This window comes from Leptosomus discolor, chromosome 1 (genome assembly GCF_034619465.1).
Source record: "Leptosomus discolor isolate bLepDis1 chromosome 1, bLepDis1.hap2, whole genome shotgun sequence".
NCBI classification, from domain to species: Eukaryota; Metazoa; Chordata; class Aves; order Leptosomiformes; family Leptosomidae; genus Leptosomus; species Leptosomus discolor.
Genome location: NC_141391.1, coordinates 190759431 through 190785639, shown reverse-complemented (window position 1 = coordinate 190785639; position 26209 = coordinate 190759431). Strand labels below are relative to the sequence as shown.

The following is a 26209-nucleotide window of genomic DNA, read 5'->3' as shown; positions in this document are numbered from 1 at the left end:
TCACCCCAGGCTTCCTTTAGAGTCAAGAAGAAGAAACAAAGGTGATTCAGTTCACTCTAAATGTCCAAGACAGGTCAGATTAATCACCCCCTATTTCTTCTCCTGATCCTGAATCCTGACATTGAGAGTTATTCCTTACACACTAATTCATAGCAGATTTTTCCATGTGTCACCATTTTTATAGGAACAAAGTGACTGTCAAAGGTAGTCTAATTTACCAATGCTTTATACCTGCTTTGCCCTACTGTAAGTTTGAAAACGCTGTGCTGGCTAACTGAGAATGAAGACGATCTGTCAGAGGGAGATCACCACTGGCTCTACCCACAAAGAAGCCACTCATCCATCATAGTGGTCATTAAAATATACTTGAAATTTCTGCTAAATGCACAGGAAGAAAGAGGCAGTTCATAGTGCAATTGGCACAACTGCTTTTGTACTGAACAGAATCACCCAGACAAATGCTGAAGAGAAACAGCAAACCTAAGTCCGGAAGGGATGTAGGTATGGAGGAAAGAACCCTTTTTTTTCGTGCATGCTTTTTATGGCCAGATGAGTAAGCCATCTATTCTGTCATCCAATCCTTCAGCACACTGACTGAGATGATGACAGACTTATGGAGTGTCAAACCTACCATTCTCTATGCCCTGAAAGCACCCTACCTATGGATTATTAAAAATGGTCGTATTTGTCACACCTGTGAATGTTTCAATTGGAAAGACAGACACTGCAGCTCAGCAATTAGTGCTTTCAAGACAGGTTAATGAGTGATAATTTTGCAGGCTCTCTTTGACAGTGCTGTTGAATACGGTCATTTTCTGACGTCCAAGTTCAGAAGAATAATTTAGGACAGTCAACATTAGATTAAAGTTTCTCTTTAATGGCATGGCAGAACAAAGGTGTTGACACTCTTAGCGATTACAATCATAGAATCATAGAATTGTTTAGGTTGGAAAAGACCTTTAAGATCATTGAGTCCAACCGTCAACCTAGCACTGCCAAGTCCACCACTAAGCCATGTCCCTAAGTACCACTTCTACAGGCCTTTTATATACCTCCAGGGATGGTGACTCCACCACTTTCCTGGGCAGCCTGATCCAACGCTTGACAATCCTTTCAGTGAAGAAATTTTTCTTAATATCCAGCCCAAAACTCGCCTGGCACAACTTGGAGCTGTTTCCTCTTGTCCTATCTTTTGTTACTTCGGAGAAGAGACCAACCCCTACCTCACTACAATCTCCTTTCAGGTATTTGTAGGAAGCAATAAGGTCTCCCCTCAGCCTCCTCTTCTCCAGACTAAACAACCCCAGTTCCCTCAGCTGCTCCTCATAAGCCTGTTCTCCAGACCCTTCAACAGCTTTGTTGCCCTTCTCTGGCCACGCTCCAGCACCTCAATGTCTTTGTTATAGTGAGGGGCCCAAAACTGCACACAGTGTTTGAGGTGCGGCCTCACCAGTGCGGAGTACAGGGGGACAATTGCTTCGCTAGGGCTGCTGGCCATGCTATTCCTGATACAGGCCAGGATGCTGTTGGCCTTCTTGGACTCCTGGACACACTTCTGGCTTGTATTCAGCCGGCTGTCAACCAGCATACCCAGGCCCTTTTCCACCAGGAATCTTTCCAGCTCATCCTCAAGCCTGTAGTGCTGCCTGGGGTTGTTGAGACTCAAGTGCAGGACCCAGCGCTTGGCCTTGTTGAATCTCATACAATTGGCCTCAGCCCATCGATCCAGCCTGTCCAGATCCCTCTGCAGAGCCTTCCTGCCCTCAAGCAGATCAACACTCCTGTCCGTCTTGGTGTCATCTGCAAAGTTACTGAGAGTGCACTCAATCCCTTTGTCCAGATCATTGCTAAAGATATTAAACAGAACTGGCCTCAATACTGAGCCCTAGGGAACACCACTTGTAATCGGCCACCAACTGAGTTGAACTTCATTCACCACAACTCTTTGGGTGTGCTCATCCAGACAGTTTTCCACCCAGCAAAGAGTAGGCCCATCCAAGCTGTGAGCAGCCAGTTTTTCCAGGAGAATGCTGTGGGAAATGGTGTCAAAGTCTTTACTAAAGCCCAGGTACATAACATCCACAGCCTTTCCCCCATTCACTAAGCGGGTCACCTTGTCATAGAAGGAGCTCAGGTTATTCAATTGGGACCTGCCTTTCATAAACCCATGCTGGCTGGGCCTGATCATCTAGTTGTCCTCTATGCACCATGTGATGGCACTCAAGACAATCCGCTTCATGTCCTTCTTGTAGATGGGCATCACATTTGCTAATTTCTAGTCAATTGGGACCTACCCGGTTAGCCAGGACTGCTGGTAAATGTATGAAAGTGGCTTGGTGAGCGCTGCTGCCAGCTCCCTCAGTACCCTTGGGTGGATCCCATCTGACTTGTGTCTGTCTAAGTGGTGTAGCAGGTTGCTAATCATTTCCTCTTGGATTATGAGGGCTTTGTTCTGCTCCCTGTCCTTGTCTTCCTGCTCAGGGGGCTGGATACCTGGAGAACAAATGGTCTTACTATTAAAGACTGAGACAAAGAAAGCTTTAAGTACCTTTTTCTTGTCCTTTGTCACTGTTTCCTTCCTCATCCAATAAAGGATGGAGATTCTCCTTAGCCCTCCTTTTGTTGCTAATGTATTTATAGAAGCATTTTTTACTGTCTTTTATGGCAGTAGCCAGATTAAATTCTAGTTGGGCTTTCGCCCTTCTAATTTTCTCCCTGCATAACCTCATGGCAACCTTGCAGTCCTCCTGAGTTGCCTGCCCCTTCTTCCAAAGGTCGTAACTCTCCTTTTTCTCCTGAGTTCCAACCAAAGCTCTCTGTTCAGCCGGGCCAGTCTTCTTCCCCGCTGGCTTGTCTTTTGGCACATGGGGACAGCCTGCTCCTACACCTTTAAGATACTCTTCTTGAAGGATGTCCAGACTTCCTGGACTCCTTTGCCCTTCAGGGCTGCCTCCCAAGGGACTCTGTCAACCAGTCTCCTAAAGAGGCCAAAGTCTGTCCTCTGGAAGTCCAAGTTAGCAGTTCTTCTGACCCCCTTCCTTATTTCTCCAAGAACTGAAAACTCCATCATTTCGTGATTGCTATGCCCAAGATGGCCTCCAACGATCACATCACCCACAAGTCCTCTGTTCGCAAACAACAGGTTCAGTGGGGTGCTTTCCCTAGTTGGCTCACTCACCAGCTGTGTTGGGAAGTTATCTTCCACACACTCCGGGAACCTCTTGGATTGTTTCCTCTCTGCTGTGTTGTATTTCCAGCAGACATCTGGTAAGTTGAAATCAGCCACTAGAACAAGGCTAGAGATTGTGAGGCTTCTCCCAGCTGCTTATAGAATATTTTGTCTCCCTCTTCTTCCTGGTTGGATGGTCTATAACAACCTCCCACTATGACAGCTGCCTTATTGGTCTTCTCCTGATCCTTATCCATAAACACTCAACCCTATCATCGTCATCGTTAAGCTCTAGACAATCAAAACACTTCCTAACATACAAGGCTACCCCACTGCCTCTCCTTCCTTGCCTATCCTTTCTGGATTAACATATTTGTGAATCATTCTAATTAGTGAGGTTATAGGATTATAGCCATCAGTAGATGAATGGCTTGGGTTTGGATTTCATTTTCATCATCTCCACATGGAGTTATGACTCTGCTTTCCTAATGACTGATAAAAATTACCAAATGATAAGGGGAAAAGTACTGGAGACCGTCTGTGTGAAACAAAGATTATATGGGACATTTGGGGAAATATTTCACTCCTTTCACTGCTTGATGGAAGCATTAGTACAGTCATAGACCATGGACAGATACTCGCTTGCAGCCCTGGCTGTGCAGGATGACACTGCCCCAGTGATTCAGCTGATGGAAGGAGGCACATGAACTCATCACTCTGTTAGATGGAAGTACCTTCATCAATTGTGTAACCAAATTCAGCTGAAATGTTTACCTGTGGTTTTATGTTGAATTTACTCACTCTCTTTTGAACCCTCACACACTTCTGAACTTTCAGGTGTGTTGGTACTATAATTCCATTACCAGCTAAGTCGGCCATTCATGACGTTTTCTCTTGGATTTGTGCCTTGTCATTTGAATTCACAGCTTTGTAAACAGACTATAGAAATTTAACTATATTTCAAGGTTAAAGATTAATTATTTCTTTAAAATTAGGAGTAATCATTGATGTATCTCATGTATTTGTGTCAAACTGTGGTTTACAAGTCTGATATTTTTCGTTAATGGTATAGATAATCTTATAAATTAAAAAATTACCAGCAGTTTCATGCAAGTGATTGAACTTATGTACACAGCTGTGTGAAATATGTAAATATGCATTTCTCATTTGTTAGATTATTTATTAATTATATTATTTTCAGTGTTTACTATTTCCTAGGATTTCACAAAAGCAGTAGCCTAAACCATATAATGCCTTATCCAAAGTCCACTAGAATAAGTAAAGGAGTCGCATTGACCCTCAATTTTTTATGTAATTCTGTTTTCATATCATTTCAATCAGCGAAATTCATTTACATGACTGTAGGAAGTAATTAAATGTGTCTAGAGCTAATACGAGTTCACTCTTGTAATATAGTTGTACTATCCCTGGAACAAAGAAAAAGCAAAGGTAAAGCTGCAGTGAATTCTGTAATACTTGTCAGTTTACCACTCTGGAATGAAACAAAGGTGCTTAACGTGAGAATGCTCTTAGCATCCAAATCCCGCATATTAAACATAGCTTGTTCTTGAGTAATACTCAACTGAATTCCAAACATTCTTTTTAAAAGTATTTTCATTGAGAGATCAAATATGTGAGCAGATTTTCAAAACTGACTTGGTGTTGTGATTTCTAATGTTTTTTAAGAATTGTCAGTTCTCCTAAGTAATAAACCTCTGTTTTAAAAATTAACATGTTTTTTGTGTGTATTCAAAAAGAATTGTAATTGCTTCATTTCATTGTAGGTTATATAAATGGGAGAATTTAACAGAAACTAGATTCTCAGATCATTTAGTAAAGTCATTAGTTAATATAGTAAAATCATTACTTAAAAATATTTTAACTATTTAATATGAAGATATAGCAAGCACTGCCATGAAACAATTTCACGCTGAGCAAGTTATTGGGAAAGTGTCCCCATTCAAAATAACTTGTGGTGAAGTTCACAGCCTCTACAAGAAGAGAAATGATCAGAGTCTAAAAAAAGCTGCTTCCAAGCAGACCTACGGTTGGTGCCTCAGTGACCTGCCTGAAAAATTCTAGTATGTTTCAGGATCCATGGATCTGTAAAAACGTGTTTTGTTGTCTATGAAAAACAATTTTCTTAAATAACTCTTAATTTCCTTTCATGCCTTTCTGTCTCAAATCAGTAGTTTTACCCACAGTTTTCCTCATTTTTTTTCACCCATTTTTTTCCTCTTTTTAATTTTTTTTTCTTTTTTCTTGGCCAGGTGGACCCAAACTCAACTTCTCTGTTCTTGTTTGTTGTCCGCAAAAGAAAAAAAATAAAAAATCAGCATGAACTTCATTTGCATGATAAAATGTAAAAAACTATGTTGCTCTTATTCCTTTCAAGGCAATAAGAATGCAAATATTTTTTTGTGAATCTGGACTTGGACTCTTTTTGTAGAGCTGTTTTCACAGGAACATACAGAATATACAAGATAATGATCAATGCTGAAAGGTTGTTTATATGGTCACAGAAACTGAGCAAAGCCTGAACTGTTCTTTACTAAGCTTTTACATATTTTACAGTTATTTCAAATATGTAAAATTATTCAAGTAAAAGTAATATTTGGGTAATTATCTGGAATCCATAGAAACATACTTTAGCCTTACTTCTCTTTAAATGCATTCTATGGGTTTATTTAAATATTATTATATTACATTTTGGAAGGTTTTAATGATAATGGTGTACATGATTATATAAGTTATGCATGTTAAAACCATTAGGTTATCTGGTCTATCCTGACAACAGCACAATTTCTTTTCTTAAAGCATATTCTTTGATGTTTTGTCCACTTTAATTTTAACTATTGCATCTAACTGGGTCACTGAATCTTTATACTGCTAAATCAGGCACAGTATGAAGTACCAATTCGGAGTTTAGTGATGTGGTTAGAATCATCACTGCGCAGTATGTCAAAACCAGCAAGCTTATTTTTACGTTAAACTTAATGCATATTTGAGGTGCAGTTGTGGTAAACCTGTTATTGGAAAATATGGTTTAGAAGTAATTGAAAATCAGGCACTGGGGGCCATATCCTGCCATCACTCTGCATCTGGAATCCACACAAACAGCACTTAGAAAGCTGTGTGTGGAACAGTGGCAGACTGTGACCCTTCACATTCAATTTTACTTAATACTACCTAAGGGTAAACTTTCTCTTTAGGCACATGTACACAACTCCTTCTAAAGAACACTAGACTCATATTCAAGGAAGTTTGCTCTTTATATTTATGTTTTTTTAATCTTTTAAGTCCTTAACTTATTTTAATATTATTTTTTCTTTTCCTTCTTTCCTCTCCCTACCCCTCAAGCTATCTAGCAGCATTTTGGATATATATAACAGTGATCAGGGAACAACACCCTCACAAATGGGTCTCACAAATGCTTCTTGCCCAGCTAATCTACCAGTAAAAAGGGAACTCACAGGTAAAAGAACTCTGAGATTTTAGTATTCTGTAATTGCAGAAGTGATGGTGTTTCTTTTAAAAATTGAATAAACCTTACCCATGAAAAAGATGTCCATAATTAGATTCCTGAGAATTTACAGTTTGTAGTTTCATTTAAGGAAAAGAACGAAGACCAAGGAGAAATGTTTTCTTCCTGTTTTCCTCTTTAACAATTGAGAAACCATGTTTTCCCCCTGTTTTTTTTATGAACATCATGCTTCTAATAAACCAAATTATTTTAGGAAACATAGTGGATTCTTCCACATGTTGGCTCCCGATCAATGGTATAAATAAATTATCATCCATTAAATTTGTTCCAGGGTAGAACAAATGGTTCTTTTAAAACCTTACAATAAGGCTATTCAAGGTAAATCTATATCAGTGGATTAACAACTTTAAAAGTTACATTCAATTAATCCAAAGAATGTTAACAACCATGTACAGTTTATTAGTGTCACTCAGAGGAAACAGTGAGTTTGTTCAATGTCTTACAAATCTGATTAACTCTTGCATTATGGGATATACAAATCCATATTCACATTAGTGTATTGTAAGTTTTATCCTCACATAAAATACAGCAAACTGGAGAAAAATACCCCTCCATTGCATTTCTATGTTCTTAAATAAAAAATATACAATAAAGAAAAATCTTGAGCAATCTGCCAGACTTGCTCAAAATAGAATACAGAATATACATTTGCTTATGGTCTTGTTTAATAATAGAAAGAGTAATGAGTAAAAAGACTAGAGGGCTGCTCTTTGTTACAAGAGGCCATTTTGAAAATGCGAAATAAGTACTGAATTACAACTTAAGGACTGTTTTAATAAATATTGCTTTCTGTCAGAAGCAGATACACGAGCAATGGCAAAGGAGAGACAAAAAAAGGATAACCACAATCTCAGTAAGTATATGTTCATCTTCCATCTCATTAAATGGAATGTATGGTAAATACAAAAATAATATACATTAGCTACCACGTCACTGCTCTTCTTATAGACCAGCATCCCACCAGGGTAATCAAATTGAACTCAGTCTGCGAACACAGCCAACCACAGAGCTTTAGTCCTTGAAATTAGTTTCTACCTTTGACTTTTGTCTTTCAAAATGCATATTGTAATGAATTTCCTTCCATATCTTCTCCTGCTACTATGTTTTTATTCTAGAGTTGTACATGTATCCTGCACAATTTAATTCATGTCTCTAAGCATTACAGTGCCAAACAGACAAGAAATGAGATAGATGATGGAAAAAAAAACCCAACAGTAAAAATCCAACCTTCACATCTTACTGAGGCATCCAAGTGAGACGCTGTATCTCTCTATGGGTGACAGGAAGGAAAAAAAATGCAGAGGATATTGGGCAACTTCTGGTCTGAAAAACCATTTTTGGAACTTCATCAGAATTCTACAAATGTTCATGTTTCAGGTTGAATTAAGGTTGAATTGAATTGAATTTTGCAGAAATGTTCTTCTACCTTCTCATATCAAGTAGGAACTAGAAAAAAGCTCGTTTTGAAAGGTTAGATCCCCAATGAAAACATAAAAAGGGATTTAAGAAATGGAACTCCTTCATGTAAAAGCAAGAGTTTAATAAATGTATTTTATTTGGCTTTTTCTGTTTGTTTCGTTGTTTTTTTTTTTTCCAAACCAAGTTTTGGGAGTGTAATATTTGTTTGTTATAGGCCATCCTGTCCATGTAGTCTGAAAAGTCATTTTCTGGTTTGGCTTTGGTATAATTTGATACTTGCAATATTACTGATAACTCAGGATACCACTGGAACTGTAACAGTCATAAATGAGTAAAGCTCTGTTGAAACATGTTTCCAAGCTTCAAATTTCCCCCCTTAATTCACTAGCATAACCATTGGAAGTTTCTTTTCAGAAAAAACCTACAAAAATAGGAAAAAAAAAGAAATCTCTAAGTGTGCACTTGAAAATATTTTTTTTTATTTGTCTTGTTTATAGCCAATGTTTAGTTGACTACTTTTTGATGAGTATATTGCAGAGCTTTTCCACAATGTAAATATTAATTATACAACAGCTATTATGTCATATGGCTGTATAGTTAATGCACATTCTTTAACTCTGTTTGCCCTGTCATTATTTTGCCATCATAACTGGAATATATCTTTTATATTGCTCAGCTCTTCTGTGCTTTTGTACACTTGTTCTCCTATAAGATCCAGCACATTCATGCCAATGGGATGCAAGGGGTCACTTAACAGTACACTCAGGAGGATTATAACCCTGTCTCCTGAGTATGTGAATCATGATTACAAAACCTGAGATGCTTTAATCTGTTGAGTGAAATTCCTGTTTCTAGAGGAAGTAAACCAAGATAATATGTCTCCCCAAGGCAGAGTACTCCATCAGGGTAAATAATAACACCTAGGGAGTTCCCTGAGCTGGAATCAGCTGGGGAGGAAATAACTGACTGCTGCACAAACCTAAGAGCCTCACACAGACAAGAAGAAAAAAAACACCTTTATGTATTGGAAGAAGTAAAGATCTAAAAGTCATCTATGTGGCAGGGCTGAGGCTGAAAGCAGCATGCTCATATGACTGTGAAAAGGCTGAAGTCAGTCTATGAAGACCCAGCAGGCCGCCCTTGGCCACACACTTCTAATTTAGCTCTACTGAGGTATTTGTACTTATACACAAAATTAGGACATCAAACTTTAAGTGCACATCTCCATACATGGATGAGGGGAGCATGTATCCACTCTGCCCATGTTCTAGGCTGGCCAGGTCTGGTCTGGCAGAGTACAGTGGTATTAGCATACTGAGCCCAAGTATGCTTTTCCAAGAAGCAAAGAGAAAGAGCTCAATGCAATGCTAGTGTTGGACCAAAGCTGATCCTGTACATTCAATGAGGCTTGGGTTGAGTTAAGGTACAACGTGGAGGGAGTGGGCAAATGTGCGAGTTCATGCCAGCAGAACATCACTGCTGATCTCTGACAGCTAGCAGTACCACAACAGGACTGTGTTCTCACTGAATACATTTCCTGTGTCGCAATTATATACAAGAAATCCCCCAAAGCAATGAGATGTCCTTTGGGCCTGTCCACTAGAAAATGTGACATTTTTGGATGTAAAAATAGCTGGAAATAAACTGTGAGGAGGCAGAGGAGAATTCTCTCTAAATTAGTGAAGTGGGAGGCAGAAAGGTGACAGACTCTTTGTGCAGAGAAAGGTTACACACTCCAGTCTGGATACCAGTACAATGCCGATAAAGTGGACTGAGAGTACAGAGAGGGGGAAAGTAATTTTAAGAGGCTTATCTTCTCTTTTTGTTTTCTAACTAGACTACAAGTAAACCCAGATACTATACATACGTTGTCTTAGGAGAAACATAAATTTAAATACAGAAAATATTTTTTTATTGTTTAACTTATGTTTTTCTTCATTTTCTGTGTGTTTTAAGATTTATTGTAAACACACTTGTGCTGTCCATCACCAAAAGAAACAGGTGTGCTGGGAATGAAGTGTTTCTGGGACACAATCTTTCTCTGTTTCAATGAAGGGATATGGTTGCAGTTATGTCTTCTCTGTGGTTTGCAATGCTGATAACTTACATAAGGGATAGTGAAGCTGTTAACTGTGATCTGTAGCAGGTGTTCTGCTAAAATATGAAATACTGGAAGAGTTGTCTTGTGTCCCTGTGGAAATCATCAGCAAAACTCCACTAAGACGAGAACTCCCTTGTGTGGGAGCAGGGTGGAGAAAGGATACATAACATCAGAAAAAAAGAAGTGTTAGCTCACATTTAGATACCATGATTATTTCATTCTCTAGGAGTCTAGTTGTAAATGGGGGAGAAACCTAGAGGTAGGGTAAAATACAGAGATGGTCCTAATCATGGAGTTTGTCCTGAGAGTAAGTCAGAGACAGGTAAGAGATTATGTTGGGACTTCTAGTTGAGGAAGAAATTTTCTGTACATTGACTGACTTGCTTTTGACTAATTAAAATGTTTTATGTTGAGTTTCTCCAAGAATATTTCACCATAGAAATAGTAACTCTTTCTTTTTAACAGTTGAGAGAAGAAGAAGGTATAATATTAATTACCGAATCAAGGAGCTTGGCACACTCATCCCCAAGTCTAATGATCCGTGAGTTCAACAGCCTTTCCTATAATAATGTTTATAGTTTAAATACAGGGAAGAAAATGGCAGTTGCATATACCGGCTATAGGATTGAGTAACGGCATACAAAATCTTCCATGCTGGGTCACTGGCTCAGATCAGGCTGTTAAAGTAGCAAACCTTTGACAGATTTTTGGTGCCTGTTGGAAAAAATTATCGGAAAGGATAATAAAATGAAAGCAGTTCCAGGCTGTTTAAGAGAGACTGCCACACCAGGGGAAAAAAACAAAAAAACCAAAAAACAAACAAAGCCAAATAGAAGAAAAAAGGAAGATAAGACAAACAGAAAGTTCAGTGGTCTGTCCCTGGGAGCAGTTGTGTGGTGTCTCTGGAGAAGGACGGAATGATGCTTTCAGCCCTTGCCAAGGGCCCTCTAGTGGGATAAAACAAAATGAATGTTGTAACTGTCTGCCCTTTGCCTAAGAAAAAAAAAATCAGCTTAAGAGTCTGTCGACTGAGCATTTTTCAAAAGTCCTTCACTCAATGAAGGGAAAACAACAGTCCTAAAATGCAAGGATAAAAATAACAACCGCTATAATTGCTATAATAATGCCATTTTATACTAATGCATATACTTACAGTAACACAAAATGCATATTGCTTAAACTATACCTGCATAAAGCTCCCTTAAAGCTTATATTTGTCATCAATATGAAAAAAGCCGCCTTTGTAGGAAAACCTATTGCAGGATTAGCAATAACAATTCAGTATGATATTCAACGCTGAACTTTAGCCTTAGGTTTCTCATGTCACTCAGGGAAGTCTTAAGACCATGCACTAACATGATTGTGACTCACATAAAATTGATTATACAGATTCTTTCTTTATCATTTGCATGTCAATACAGATCTGCATGACACTTCAAGTGAAAATATCCATTGATATTTCGGTCTTTGTTTTTTCCTTAGGACTAAGAAACTTTTGATTATATTAAGGACTCCTGTAACAATGTAAAGCTGTGTGAGACTTATATAAGTACAAGGTTGGCATAACAAGCCACTTGAAATTAAATCACCAGAGAGAAATTTAACATACCACATCCATTTTAGAGAATTCACAAACTCGTTTTTTCTACAGCATCAACCCAAGATCAGATAAAGAGGCATGTTCTTGTTATTAATATAGAATTAGGTGTTACAGCTGAGTTAAAATAAGAAGTGCTTTAAGTACCTAAATTAAGTTTTGGCCCCATGTGATCCATTGCAATCACAGACTGGCAGAAAAGTTTCAATTTTGCTGGTGCATCTTTCAGTATTCAAGACCATTTGGGCAAATAATTGGAAGATTTCTCAGAAAAACAGTGGATGGCACTGTTGGTTTGCAGCTATAAAGCAATAATGGAAGCAAGTTATACTGCAATTAGAAATGGGCATGAGGTACAAATTTCAGCTGTGATTTTTGATTGCCTACAGAAGTGTTTCAGTTACATGTTTTTGTCTGGATTCAGGTTTAGTTTAAGGACTTGTTCAAAACATTTGTATCTAGAGCAATCACTTAAGCTCTTCTTAAAATGGATGATTGGGACCTGTAATTTTGCTACAGTAAGTGAATAATGAATTTTACTCAGAGATTTTGGTGGCATTATCTGATGAAAAAGTTTCAGGTATAGATCCTGAAGACAGCGCCTTTTCTTGTTTCAGTCTGTACATCCGTGACTGAGTTCAACCATGTGACAGCCCCAAAGTGGCTTATGTTTACAAAAGCATGAGGTGAACTTAAGTGTCTCACGTTCTGAGGACTGGTGTCTTCAAAGGGCTGGTAATCAGTACCGCTTTTGAAAACAGGCCTATTTAAAAGCTTTAAAGTTGGTGTTAAGAAAAAAGAAGCATCAAAAGGTGCAGGACACTTTTGAAAATCTAGGTTATAACATAACTTTGCTATAGCTTGATGCCAGGTTAAATTAATCCAAGGAAGTGTAAACACATTTTTTTTATGTTTGTAGGTGGAAATACACTAATTTGATCATGTTGTTTTGTTGGCTGAGCAGATCAAAATTATTATTTCTTTCTGGTGTGGTCCTGTGTTGTCAAATCCTAACTCAGTGTCCTTACCCTCTCTTTCAGCTTTTGCTTTTTCCTTCATAACACCTTACTGTGCCCCCAATCTGCCCCTTTTTCTTTGAAAGAAAGAGATGTATCATCTCTTACAATACTTTATCTGTAACATTTTATCACACATAACATTTTCACCTCATATATTGATTTTAGAAGATTCTTCTTATAGTGGGAACTTAGCTGTAAAAGGAGAAACCTTACTGATGCTTGGACTAATGACAGTGAGGCAAATCAGCCTTTGCATTGAAAAGCAAATACTACTGTAACTAAGCCATTGTGGTTAGCATGCCTGTCCCAGATGGCTTGCTTCAAGAAGATTACATTCAGATTCAGGAACAGAAAAGGACATTTTTGATGCTATTTGGAAACCTTTTATGATTTATATTTCTTAGAAGTGGTGTGTGGGGTTTTTATTTCACTTTTGTTTTGTTAGTTATATAGTGAACTTGTTTGGCTCCTGCAGAGCTTCCTCAGGGACTTTCCTTTGACTGGCTTAAATCCCTATTCTTTTCACTTTTTTTTTTTTTTTTTAAATTTAATGATGAAAAGTCTGGATTATATTGCTTAAAAGAATGGGTGTTTTAAGTTCACTTCATCAGCATTAGAAAATGGAGATAAGTATGAGTTGCAAAGAACTTTGACTCTTTTGTTTAATCTTCAGTGCTTAGATATCCAAGTGGTGGGTGATTCAGAGCTGCAGAACAGTTATACAGAATAATTCAAAAATAGAATTTAAAAAGGCGCAAAATACCTGGTCATATTTTGCTGAAAAACTCATGACCTGCTCCTTTAAATATACCTACCTTTCCATTCATGGTTCCTTTGCATTCAGCCTTTCAGAATCCACCTTTTAGGTGGTTAACAGGACTTCACATTGTGACGGTGTCTGGAAATGCCTACGCAAGAACTGGTTTATTGTAGATGGACTAGAATTGTCAGAAATACTAAGAAGAAATAATATTTCCTTTAAGAATTCTAGCTGTTTTACAGAACTGAGATGTTAAGAGAACTACTGAGTATCTGGGCAGAAGTAGTGGGTTGCTCCCACTCTCTCCTCTTTGTGCTCTGCATTTGCCTGTGCCTGACCTCTCTGTTTTGCGTGGACAGACCTGCTAGGTGCCAGCATAGCCACATTTCTTGTAAAGGAAAAGCTTGCATACAAGCTCATCCTGTTATAAAGTGGCAACTTGCTGCCTCTTTCAGAAGAATACAAGTGTAATGGCGCAGGTCATCAGAACAAGTACAAAGTCCTTCAAAGTATTTTTTTAAGCAAGCATAGTTTACAGCTAATTTCTCAGAAACAGGGAAAGAAATGGTCTGCAAACATAGTTTCAACTTCACAAATGTATTTGTTACTAATAACTGCTTTGTGGCTGGCAAACTGTATGACTATCGCCTTCTCCCAAACTCTGTTTTTGTTAGTTTTAATCTTAGATGATCAGTTGTTCTCGTCCTTCCTACAGGAGTTTAACTTGTGTAAACTAGTGAAGCTCCTTTGACTTTAACAGAGATACCTTAGTGAAAATGAGCTGAAGATCATTCTCATGGCTATGTTTCTTTTCTCCTAAATGATAAAATTCTCTTAGGTGAGAGTTACATGTTTTGGTCTTGGCATTTAAGATTTGTAGAGAGATTCAGCTGGCAAAGTTAGGAGGAGCTAAAGTTCAGAGACTAATAAAACACAATGTGTTTCTTACATATTTGCTACTTTTCCATGCAAATTCTGTTAAGTGGGGTAGATCTCAGTTAATTAAACTAGGTAACACATGCATAGCTTGCTAAAAATTTCAAATTATTGTAGCACATGTGCACACAGAGACAAAGACACAATCCTTCTTTGCAGAGGTCTGATGACCAGATCTGCAAAACTTCTTATTGCTCTCAAGTGACTTGTTTAACATATAGAGTTTCTCATGTGTTTCAGTATTTATAGGGTGAAGCCTCACATACATACAAAGAAAATGAAGAATAAGGAAAAAAAAAAAGTAGTAGTAGACAGCGAAAGAGTAAAATGATAAAAAGATTTTCTGATGTTTCCAAAGACTAGTTGATCCATATCTAACTTTGTAAAACCAGACAAAACAGTTGTATTCATAATTGTTTTGAACCTACAAAGTAGTTTCTAATAAAATGAATAACAACTGCCAGTGACTGCTCAGTTTTTAAAGGTTCTCAAATGGGTCTGTAGGCATTGTCATTTCAAATTTTATCTCTATTATATACTGAGCAAGCACAATATATACATCTCTAAAAAGCTAAAATCCCACAATTTCCTAGTGCCACTTTTATCATTTTTCAGATAACTGTATTTGCACCCAATTTATAATTCAGCATTTTCAGAAAAATAACAGAAAAGCAATAAGTGATTAGAGAACTTCTGAATTCTTCTTATGCACTTGATGTGCTTGGATTTAATCGATCGTCAAATGCTGAGGTGTTTTTTTCATCCCATCATAGATGAATCTTCTTTCCTGCCTGCTAAGCCGAGCTAGATGCATTGCAGACTATTGCAGGCACCTCCCCTGTGATATTCCCCATTCATTCTCACTAGTTGTATTGCTACTCTTCCAACCCTGCACATCTGCACAGAGCCTCTGTTTCTCCATAGCATTCTCCTGTGACTGCTGTATGGTGCTCTGGGCTAGAATGGATGGAGAGTGTCTATGATGCAGGACCAGCACAGGCATCTCAACTATTTTCTTTTGATCCTGGTATAAATAGAGAGACATGGAGTGAAAGACACGTTGACTTCTAAGGTCACCAGTTGATCCTTTGCTGTGTTGCCTTCATACATTGGAAGATTTAACTTCAATAGTCCTCATGTAATAAGATACCAACCAGTATATGTGCACATGAGTAAAGATATAGAAGATACGGGGGATACACACAGACACACACAGACACACATGCATAAATTTATAAATATTATCACAAAAGATGTTTATCCATATGTATTTGATGTAGAAGATGGCCAGATCCATCTCTCTGGCAGTTTGAATCCAGGAATTTGCCCTCCAGTGAAGATTTATTTCAGCCTATGAGAAAAAATATCATTACCATATACATAGAAATTCCAACTGTCAAGACAACATGAACTAAAAGAAAGCAATATCACAAAGGTTGTCAATTATGTGTAGCATGAATGAAATTAATCACAAAAATATTTCAAATACAGTCACGAATATATGGCTTATTCATATGTCAATCAGGAAAATGAACCAAAAATATTTTTGTCTGAATTCGATTTGCCAAGAAGGCCAATGGCATCTTGGGGTGTATTAGAAGGGGTGTGGTCAGGAGGTTGAGAGAGGTTCTCCTCCCCCTCTACTCTGACCTGGTGAGACTGCATCTGGAATACTGTGTCCAGTTCTGGGCCCCTCAGTTCAGGAAGGACAGGGAACTGCTTGAAATAGTCCAGCGCAGAGCCACAGAGATGATTAAGGGGGTGGAGCATCTCCCTTCTGATGAAAGGCTGAGGGAGCTGGGTCTCTTTAGCTTGGAGGAGACTGAGGGGTGACCTCATCAATGCTTATAAATACGTAAAGGACTAATGTCAGGAGGATGGAGCTGGGCTCTTCTCGGTGATGGCCAGTGACAGGACAAGGGGCAACGGGTGCAAGCTGGAGCACAGGAGGTTCCATATTAACATAAGGAAAAACTTTTTCACTGTGAGAGTGACAGAGCACTGGAACAGGCTGCCCAGAGAGGTTGTGGAGTCTCCTTCTCTGGAGACATTCAAAACCCACCTGGATGTGTTTCTATGTGATCTACTCTAGGTGGTCCTGCTTTGGCGGGTGGGGGGGGGGGGTTGGACTAGATGACCTTTCGAGGTCCCTTCCAACCCCTAACGTTCTGTGATTCTGTGATTCTGTTATTCTGTGATTCTGTGATTTTGAATTCATAATATTTTAAAACTGACATGAAATGGTTCATGAAATCACTATGAGATATTTACCAAATATGTGATGTATGCATATTTTTCTCCTGTTGTTACATGTCTTAATTAGTTCTATTTTGGCAGCTATGGATTAATTTTTAATTTCATAGTGCTACATTTTTATGTTCACACCATCAGTCCAAAACTGGCTTAGTTTTGTCTTAATTACATGCCAGGAGAAGCCAACCCCGCCCTTTTCCTAGGTAGATTGTGTTTCTCCAGAATTCAAGCTATAGGTATTCTTATTGCTATAGTGCTTTTCAGAGTCGCCACGAAAATGTCCTAAATAAATTGTTTTCGCTTGAAGTTAAACAAAAAATTACTGTAACTTTGAGCTATATATAGCACATATAGTCTGCATCTGAGATGGCAGTGGAGATTCCCAGTTTGAAATGTTGTTGTCCTCCTAACTTTAGCTGCTTCATATATTCAGAAGTGCTCTGGTGTAGAAAGACAGGCACCTCGCTGTCTTTCAGTCCACTGCAATTCAAGCATAAATAGGGATCTTTCAACTTTCCGAAGAGCTCTGAAGAAAACAAGATTATAATGTGGTGATGGCAGTCAAAGATTTGCTCAGAAACTAAGCATCATGTGTACTAAAAACTTCCTTAACCTTTACAGTTTGAACATAGATATCCCATGTGCAAGGAGAAAGTCCTCTCCTAGGAGGGAATCCATGGGATGCCGGCAGGAACATGTTCTGTCCTCCCACCTGGGCAAGAAGTAAAGGAAGAGGAACGAGAAGGCAGAGGGACTGCCAAGAGATGATTCAGCTGTCATGAGGGAGGCAGGTTCTGCTCTTGGCTCCCAGTCCCACTTTTGTCCTAGTTTTTTTGACCAGGGAATGTCTAAATGAGAATATACACCCACTTCAGTGAGCAGCCTCTGATGTTTTGGCTTTACAGACAGCAGGCTCTGAGACAATAATTATTTTCTCTCTGACCTCCTCACCTTCTAATCCCAGAAGCTGTGCATTCCTGGCCCACATCACTGAAACGAGGGGAGGTCCCAGTGTGCTGGAACCCCGTGGTTTGTGTGCTGCCTAGAGAGGACAGAGATGTGAATCAGAGCCCTCTCTGATAAAAAGCTGTTTTTCCTAAATCTCTAGCAAATTATCTGAATTCTAGGATATGGTTAAACACTGTGATGCTTTATCACAAATAATTTTGCATATTCTTCTGGGCATCTTTAAAGCTACCAGCTGCATAAGGTTTTATCCCTAATACATTGCTTCAGGAAAGGCCAGGTGGTCTGGGTCCCTAAATCCTGTACCTGTTGGCTTTTGCTCTATACTTTCAGTAGACAGACAACTGCCTTGGTGGAAGTCTCTGAGGGTGCTTAGCCTTGGGGTAAGGGGGCAAGATTCCCTAGGCGTTACTCTGAGATGCTGAGTGTAAAACATAGATGCTTCTGCAATAAATCCACTCCAGATCACTGTTTTACTGACTGTAGGTGAGCATGTCAGTAGGAGTAAGTTTCATTAACTAAAGCAACCAAGGAATAATGGAAAGTGATGATTGACTGGAGTGTAATTTATATTTCTTTTTGACTCTGTAAATGTATTTGGAATAGGTACTAAAAAAAAAATGCCTTGAGGTGGTTACTTGTCACTCCCAGTCTCTTATTCTTACTGGTTTAAATAGCTTTGTCCTTCTCAGGGTTGTTTTATAGGACCAGAACCTCTTCCAATCTTATACTTGGTCTAAGCCATCTTGCAGTGAAGTGAATAGTTTGGATAAACCCTTTTGACTTTATATTTAATGTAGTGAGCCCGTCCTGCATCATAAAATACTGATCTTTATTAGAAATTGAACATTTTCAACAAATTTCATTCTTGTTCCAAGGCCTCCAAAACCTTCCATAAAGGAATACATGGAAAGTTGATAAATGGGTACATCAAAGTCCTTGAACAGATGCATTTGAACAAATGTATTGTTGTTAGTAAGACTGCTTGTAAGCTGGAATTTGAACCATGGTTTCATGAATGATGAACAGGTTTAATCTTATTTTTTGCAAGGCTTTTCTTTTGGGTTGGGGTTGCAGGTAGCTGTGGTTTTTAACTTGGTTTATATTGTTTCAAGATTTTTGAACGAGATTTTTGACATCCCATAGTCATTCTGGTTATGAAAGTGTGATTTGTCTGGTCTGTCATCAATGAGGAGTCGCATTCAGCACAGACCATTTTTTTCTCAACAAGCATAAAAGCAACCTCATTAGTAAGTCAGGTAAAAGGAGTAGTATATTCAAAATGATCTTTAAAAATTTAGGCTTAAGTCCTCAGTAATGTATATTTCCTAGTTCATTAATGCAGAAATACTGCACATAGATTTTAATCTCAGAGTTAATAATAAAAGCAATTTTCACTAAAAATATAAAAACTGTAATGGTAGAATCATGATATTGCATTTAGCTCTCCCACAAAAAGTCACTTTATTACTTTCTTTTGACACTTATTTTCATTCTGGGATTAATTTTACTATATAAGGGCTTCTTAACTATTCTATTAAAATTTCCATTCAGAAGCAATAATATCTAAGAGTGAATAATAGTCATGTAAATCATTATTTCATATTAATGTAAAAGATTTTGTAAGTTCTTATGAATTCTGCTGACATGCACAATTGTGAAAAGGTTATCTCTACATTCTGCAGTGATATGCGCTGGAACAAAGGAACTATTTTAAAAGCATCAGTGGAGTACATCAAGTGGCTACAAAAAGAACAACAGAGAGCCAGAGAATTAGAACACAGGCAGAAGAAATTAGAGCATGCTAACAGAAGACTTCTACTCCGAATTCAGGTTTGTATAAGAGCATTGCCATGAACTATAAAGCTTCCTCAGTACTTATCCCTCATCAAATTTTATTAATCTATATCATTTTCCCCCAAATGGCATTTATTAAAAATGAGTTGGCTTTCCCTGTTTATCGCTGTGTATATTGGTGAGGGAGTATTTTTTAGATTTCTAGGAAATTCTTTTGATAATTAGACCTTACATAAAGGAATACATGGAAAGTTGATAAAGTATTTATACAAACAGTTTTTTTATGTATGTACTAGAGCCAGAGAAAGACAAAAAAGGAAGCAAAAAAGTGTATCCCTGCAGCCAAGTATCACTTCTGGACACAAAATTCCCTTCAGTATTTTCATTTTCCCTTTGTAACCATTTCACGTGCTACAATTCCTCGGGTATAGAGTGCCATGTAATATATGCTTGTCACATGAAGCAGCAGAATATAGCCCTATATAGCTTGAAATACAAGATTCAAAAATAGACACATATGAAGATGAGATAGACAGACAGAGAGACATAAAATCAGTCATCTTTTACATGGTGATTTACATGTATATCTGTATATCATAAGCATCATCAAGTATCTTCTCTTTCTCTGGATAGCAGTGGATGATGAACTAGAAAGTTGCAACGTTTTTCTGTCACCTTTATTGGGTTCGGTATGCAATGGTTTTAGAGAGGCTGTACCTCTTATTGTCCTGTAGGACAGATGCTTAACGACAAGAGGTGAAGTAAAAAGAAAAAGACTCGAGTGGCAAATTTTAATAGATTAATGATTTCATATTTTAAAACATAGTCTCACAGCTGGACAAAAGGTATAATTAATTTGCATATGTGATCTGTATACTTACTGCAATAATTCTGAAGACACTGTTTTGTCTTTTAAAGTCATCGTCTAATTAATTTTTTTTGAAATGTTAGGAACTAGAGATCCAGGCACGTGCACATGGCCTTCCAGTCATGTCTTCACTCAGTGCTGTTGATTTAGCTGCACAGGTCATCAAGCAACAGTCTTATCCAGAGGATAACTCTGTAGACTACTCTCAACAAATGCCTTTGGCACATGGACCAAATTCTGATGTTTGCGATGGATCTACAGCCTTTTCTGATCCACTTTCACACTTCACGGATTTGTCCTTCAGCGCAGCTTTAAAAGAAGAGCAACGGCTAGAGGAAATTTTACTGGATGACACAGTGTCACCATTCGGAACAGACCCACTCTTGTCTTCCACATCCCCAGCCGCATCAAAAGAGAGCAGCAGGAGAAGCAGCTTTAGCACAGATGATGGAGACGATTTATAAAAGCAGAAAGGGCCTTGTACTAACGTAAGCATGGTGTTTGTGCTTATTTTAAATATGAATAAGGAGAGTCACTGTGAAGATAAAGTTATCACATGACAAGGGTTTAAATCAGCCTTTACTTCACAGGAAAATAAGATGGACAAGAGCTCATATCACTTTGCCCCAGATTCACACCCTCTGCTCACAGCTGACGTTTGCACAAATCTTTCTTCACTGGGAACATTTTTACTATCGTTCCATGACTTTTTACAGCACTGTGAAAATGGTTACCACAAAAGGAATACCCATGTTACAAAAGTGTATTCAAACTCTCTTCAATCTGCATTCACTTTTCTCAGCTATAAACATGAGTTTTAGTCATTTGTTAATTTTTTTTTTCTTTTTTTTGATATAGCTAAAAATTCTACAAACATGAAGCAACAGGGAACTATTTAAGTTGGGAACTGTAGAGATGTTACAGGTTTCAAAACCTGAAAAAACAGACAATAATGCTTTCGCACAAGTGAAGCGAGCATGAAATTTAGACTGTGTAGGCTTCTCTTTAAAAGGAGAAAATCCATTAAGCTTTTCGTGGAATTCCATTTTTTAAAAATTTCATTTGTAGAAAAAGAACAGACTTTTAATATATAATTTAATGATACAGAAGAAAAATGGAAATGAACATAATGACAGAGACTCAAACGAACTCAGACAGGAAAAGATATGACATTTCAGCAGAAACACTGTATAGATGTACAAGAGTCAACACAGATACTCCGTGTCAAAATTAGCACGATTTAAAACAAGCACTACTGGTAACAGTGCTATGTCCGATGCTTATTCCAAGAATATTCAAACTATGTCCTTTTTTTGTGTGGAAGAGATTAGAATTCAGAGACATGACAGTGTACTTCTGGACAACACTTTCAGTGTCCTTTGGCAGCCTAGTAAGGTTTTTCCAAAATGACTCTACTTTATCCATACGCACACCTTTGATCCATTTGGAAATGGAGGGAAATGACAAGATTCCAAATGTATACACCTGAAACAAAGAAAATTTAGTTTCAAATTCGGCTTTGGATTCACTACAGAAAAGCTGAAAAGGAAGACTTTTCAAACTGAAGGAGGTATTCAGAAGTGTTGATGTGATGCACTGCTTTTCATAACTAGCTTGCTAGGAGGGGGTGTTCAGAAAACGTGTTTTGATGACTCAGTAAAAGCTTGGCAGTTAGAGGGTGGTTAGAAGGCATGTCATTTCTATACATAGCGAAATTCTGGAGAGTGATGTATGTTCCTGGAGGACACTAAGTGCAATCGTTCTAATTGTAATATTAATACATGGGAAAATAAGCTGGCACAGGTTCTTCATAGCTCTTCCTCAACCAAAGCCAAAAGAACACATTAGGAGTTCTCTAAAGATTCAAAATGTGTTTCAAAAGTGTGTATTAATTTTTCTGTCACTGAGCCTCCCTCACATCCCAGAAGGATTGGAAACAGTAAGAAGAGATTAAAGTGGATTGTTGTTTGCGTGAATATTTTAGATGATTAAACATATTACCCAAGAACTAAGCAACAGTTTCTTCTTATTGCCTCTTCTGTTATTGGTACCTGGGTCCTCCTCACAGCCCTTGTGAGGTTTGTGTTCCTCCAGGGCTGTAGCGCACTCCTGACCAACTCAGATAGTGTCATGATAGATTCTTAATTGGACACTGAGCAGTGGGATAATAGATTACATCCAGACAGCTATGAAAGATGATGGAGTAATCAATTTCACAAGAATATTTATTTTTTTTTAAGAAAAGCAAGGATTTCTGTGAGTCTGTGCAAAGTACTTGGATGTAAGCTGAACAGAGCAGAAATTATCTTCTTGTTGCATGTATGTGGGTTCCCAGACAGACCAGCACACACCTGGCCCTCAGAAGAGGCTATCATATGCTTCCACTGCAAGGTTAAAAATAATAACAACAACAAACAGTGTTCTGGCCATTTTCTTTTTTTGTAGTATGGAGGAAAGAAATGGAAAGACAAATGAGCATTAACCAAAGGTAATTGAAATAGGACTGATCAGCATTTTAATTGGAGTCCTTCTATAAATTTGGCTCGTTAAAAGAGGAACCACTTTGTCACAGTTTTGCCAAAGACTAGCTAATATTGACATTTGAATACAAAATATGATGAATTAAAAGTAACATTTACACCCACGTTGTGTCTAGTGTAGGATGTGTATTGTCCATTTTAGCTGCTAAAAGGAAAGGATACTTGGTTGATATCAAATGGCATTTGTCCTTGTACTGCAGTTTCTACTACATTAGTTTTAAATACACCAGTGTGGATTGCTTATAATGGAGAAAAAGAAATTAAATATGAATGTATTACATGATTTTCCCATTGAACTTTTACATGGGAGTTAGACCATACCTCTGAACTATATTGACTTTAAATAACATCCTGAATTCCATCACTTTTATAAGCATTGTTCTAAAAATAATTATAGCGCATCCACTAAATTTTTTAAAGTTAATTTTCATTCTTTTGACAATTGCTTCAGTCTGAAGCACCAGGTTTTTTTTCTCTTCCTGCATAAGAAACAGAAGATAGTGAATGCTCCTTTTGCAACGTGTCATATTGCATCTATCATTAAATATATTCAAGCTGTCTTCATTCACATAAAATCCCCACCCCGCTTGCCCAAAACACTAAGGGTATCCCTACCTGTAGGCGTATATTATGGCAATGTTGTTTCGCTACCATTACATTTTTCTAGTAGGAAGTCATCATAATTAGTATTGTAGCTAGTAACTAACCTGTATTACAGCATCACCCTTGAAATTAAATGGTGGTATAGGGTGCAAGAAGCAGTACTCTAGGGCATTCTGGGGATGAATAGGTGGTACTGAAGGTGGTTAGGAGCTGTGTGTGCTGGTAATCGTATCCCAGACTTTCTGGAGTAAGCATTCCCTCTCCCTCGCCAGGTTTGGTGAGGCTGCTGTGAAGCAGAGAGGACTGTTAAAGCAGAGCAAAGCATGGTCCTACCGGCTTGCACAGAGGAAAGGGATTTCATGGCTACAGGGACAAATCCTGACGTCCGTCCTCAGGCAGAATTTCTTTGCTATCCATGTGAGTTTGATTGGACTAAAATGTGGTGCAAGCGAAATACCCTTTTTAGCTATTTCCTACAGAAATCTGTTTAATGAAATCTCATGAAAGAGATGCATAATATGTCTGTGACTCTGGACCTAGAAAAGAATTTAAAGACTTACAGAGTTTGACCTCAAGCAGGGCAAGGGCTGAGGGGAACTGGCTATTTTTGTCAAGATGTATTAAATGAGGAGTTCTTACTTGTTTTCAGCAGCAGCTGATCAAAGCTGTGGACATATTCCTACAGAATACATAAAACAGTGGACTGATAATTACACAAAAGGAAAGGGAGTTGAAATATTAACATCCTGTTTAATTCATGAAATGGATATAGATACTATACTTGGAGCAGAAACCTAAATTATTTCACTGCGCATAGCGTGGATAGTGTGAAAAGCTACAGTAAGTGCAAACAGTTTTAACAAACAGGAACACAGTTGCTTTATGTAGTGAAATAACTAAATATAATTCAGTCATTTAATCTTAATAAGAACATTGTTATTATAATACCTTTTGACTTTAATAGGGCTGTATATATGAACGGAGGATGTAAAATTATTGTAATTTAAAATTATGTTAAGTCTCTTAGATAAGTAAAGGCATTTACATTACTATTATGAGACTGTAGAATATTTTTATAATAATTGCTATTTTTCATTATTAACCATTCAGTATCTTGTTTTCTAAGTCAATGTATGCAGACAGAATGTACTTTATTACGCACTGTACATGCAATCTTTTTAAAATTACATTTTATACATGCTGGTATTTTATGTTTATTATATGAATACAATTAAAGGACTGAAATTAAAACATGTCTTTATATGTCCCTTGTGAAACTTCACTATTTGGTTCCTCAAAGAATGCCGTCACAAGACAATATAATAACATCCGCTAAGAACATCTGAGATACCTAACAGACAAAACACTTCACAACGGCTAAACATTTAGCCCATTATGATACATCATGATCCAGTAGCCTACCATTAATAAAAATAATTGATACATTCTTTAATATGGTCTCCTGCCATCTGCTTATTCCTGCTGCTAAGGCTTTGATTTATGGAAAGTGTTTTCAGAATGTTGCAAAATTGCTAGCAGGCATGATGATATCAGTTAAATCAGTAAGAAGCTCTACAAAAACCTTTTAATGTACTGGATTTTCCCCAGACAATCTAGGATAAACAGAATATTGTCTTTTAAGGTGTAAAACATTTTTTTAAAGCTGATAATTAGGTAACATTTGGCACTAAAAGATACTCTTACTTAATGAATTAAGTAATGTTTCAGATTGTGTTTTGAATACCTAACACCAAAAGTGCTGCTTTCTTTAGAAGATATTTGGTGCTTTCTGTGCATGAAATGATGCAAAAGTTCTTGAGCAGTAATATATATTTCTGCTATAGTTCTGTAATAGTTCATTGTTTCATGTAAGATAGTACTCATTGTTTGTGTACATCAGATAAGTATTCTATTTGCAATAAAGACATTCTCCAGGCTTTTTATTTCATCAGGTCATTAAGACACCCCTATCAGTATTAAAACAGAATATTATTACAAATATTATTTAAAGTTCACTGATTAGCCATGGAAAGAAACTTTGCTTTTTTACATATATATTATGTACTTAGGATTTGATCGTAAAAGGTACTTAACTCCTTTATGAGGGACTGAGAGCCCTCAGTGCACTTTGAAGAAAGGCAATGCTCAGCCTGTTGCAGACTCAGACACTTAATGATTAAATAAACATCAGAAAATAAAATTGAAAGTTATTTCAGGGATTAAAAAAGCACTATATGATACACTGCTTGATTAAAAGTACTGATATTTGCAATTGACAGAAAAACAGATGTAATGGTGGCATCATTTGTACTGACAGCCAATGGTAGATTAGAGGAAAATGTATGAAATTGTGATAATAATCAGATCAAAAGTCTAATTATGAAGGAGGCTGCAGCAGTGAAGTATGTTAAGACTTATTGGTTAAATCACTGGTACCCGTCAAGTTAAATATATATCAGTTTCATTAATTGGCAACCACAAGACAAGTGTTCTATATTCAGGGTGGTGATGATTCTGATATAATCCACCACATTGTGGTTAAGTATATGATTCATGTAATAAGAAAAAGGTGCCTCCAGGCTATTGTTCCTAGCATGGATTAAAATTTACATATTGCTTCTCCTTATGTCAAAACAT

At 37.5% G+C, this 26209-nt stretch overlaps 1 protein-coding gene across 2 annotated transcripts in view; it reads left to right on the top strand.

The window, feature by feature from the left end:
• Window positions 1–20893, top strand: part of TFEC (transcription factor EC) — a 94505-nt gene extending 73612 nt beyond the window's left edge. For both annotated transcript variants that reach the window (XM_086473004.1, XM_086473012.1), the window contains 5 exons: window positions 6530–6644; window positions 7510–7566; window positions 10699–10774; window positions 19450–19597; window positions 20513–20893. In XM_086473004.1, coding sequence (XP_086329130.1) covers window positions 6530–6644; window positions 7510–7566; window positions 10699–10774; window positions 19450–19597; window positions 20513–20893 — 777 coding nt within the window. The remainder of the gene's footprint in view (window positions 1–6529; window positions 6645–7509; window positions 7567–10698; window positions 10775–19449; window positions 19598–20512) is intronic.
• The last annotated feature ends 5316 nt before the right edge of the window (window positions 20894–26209 follow it).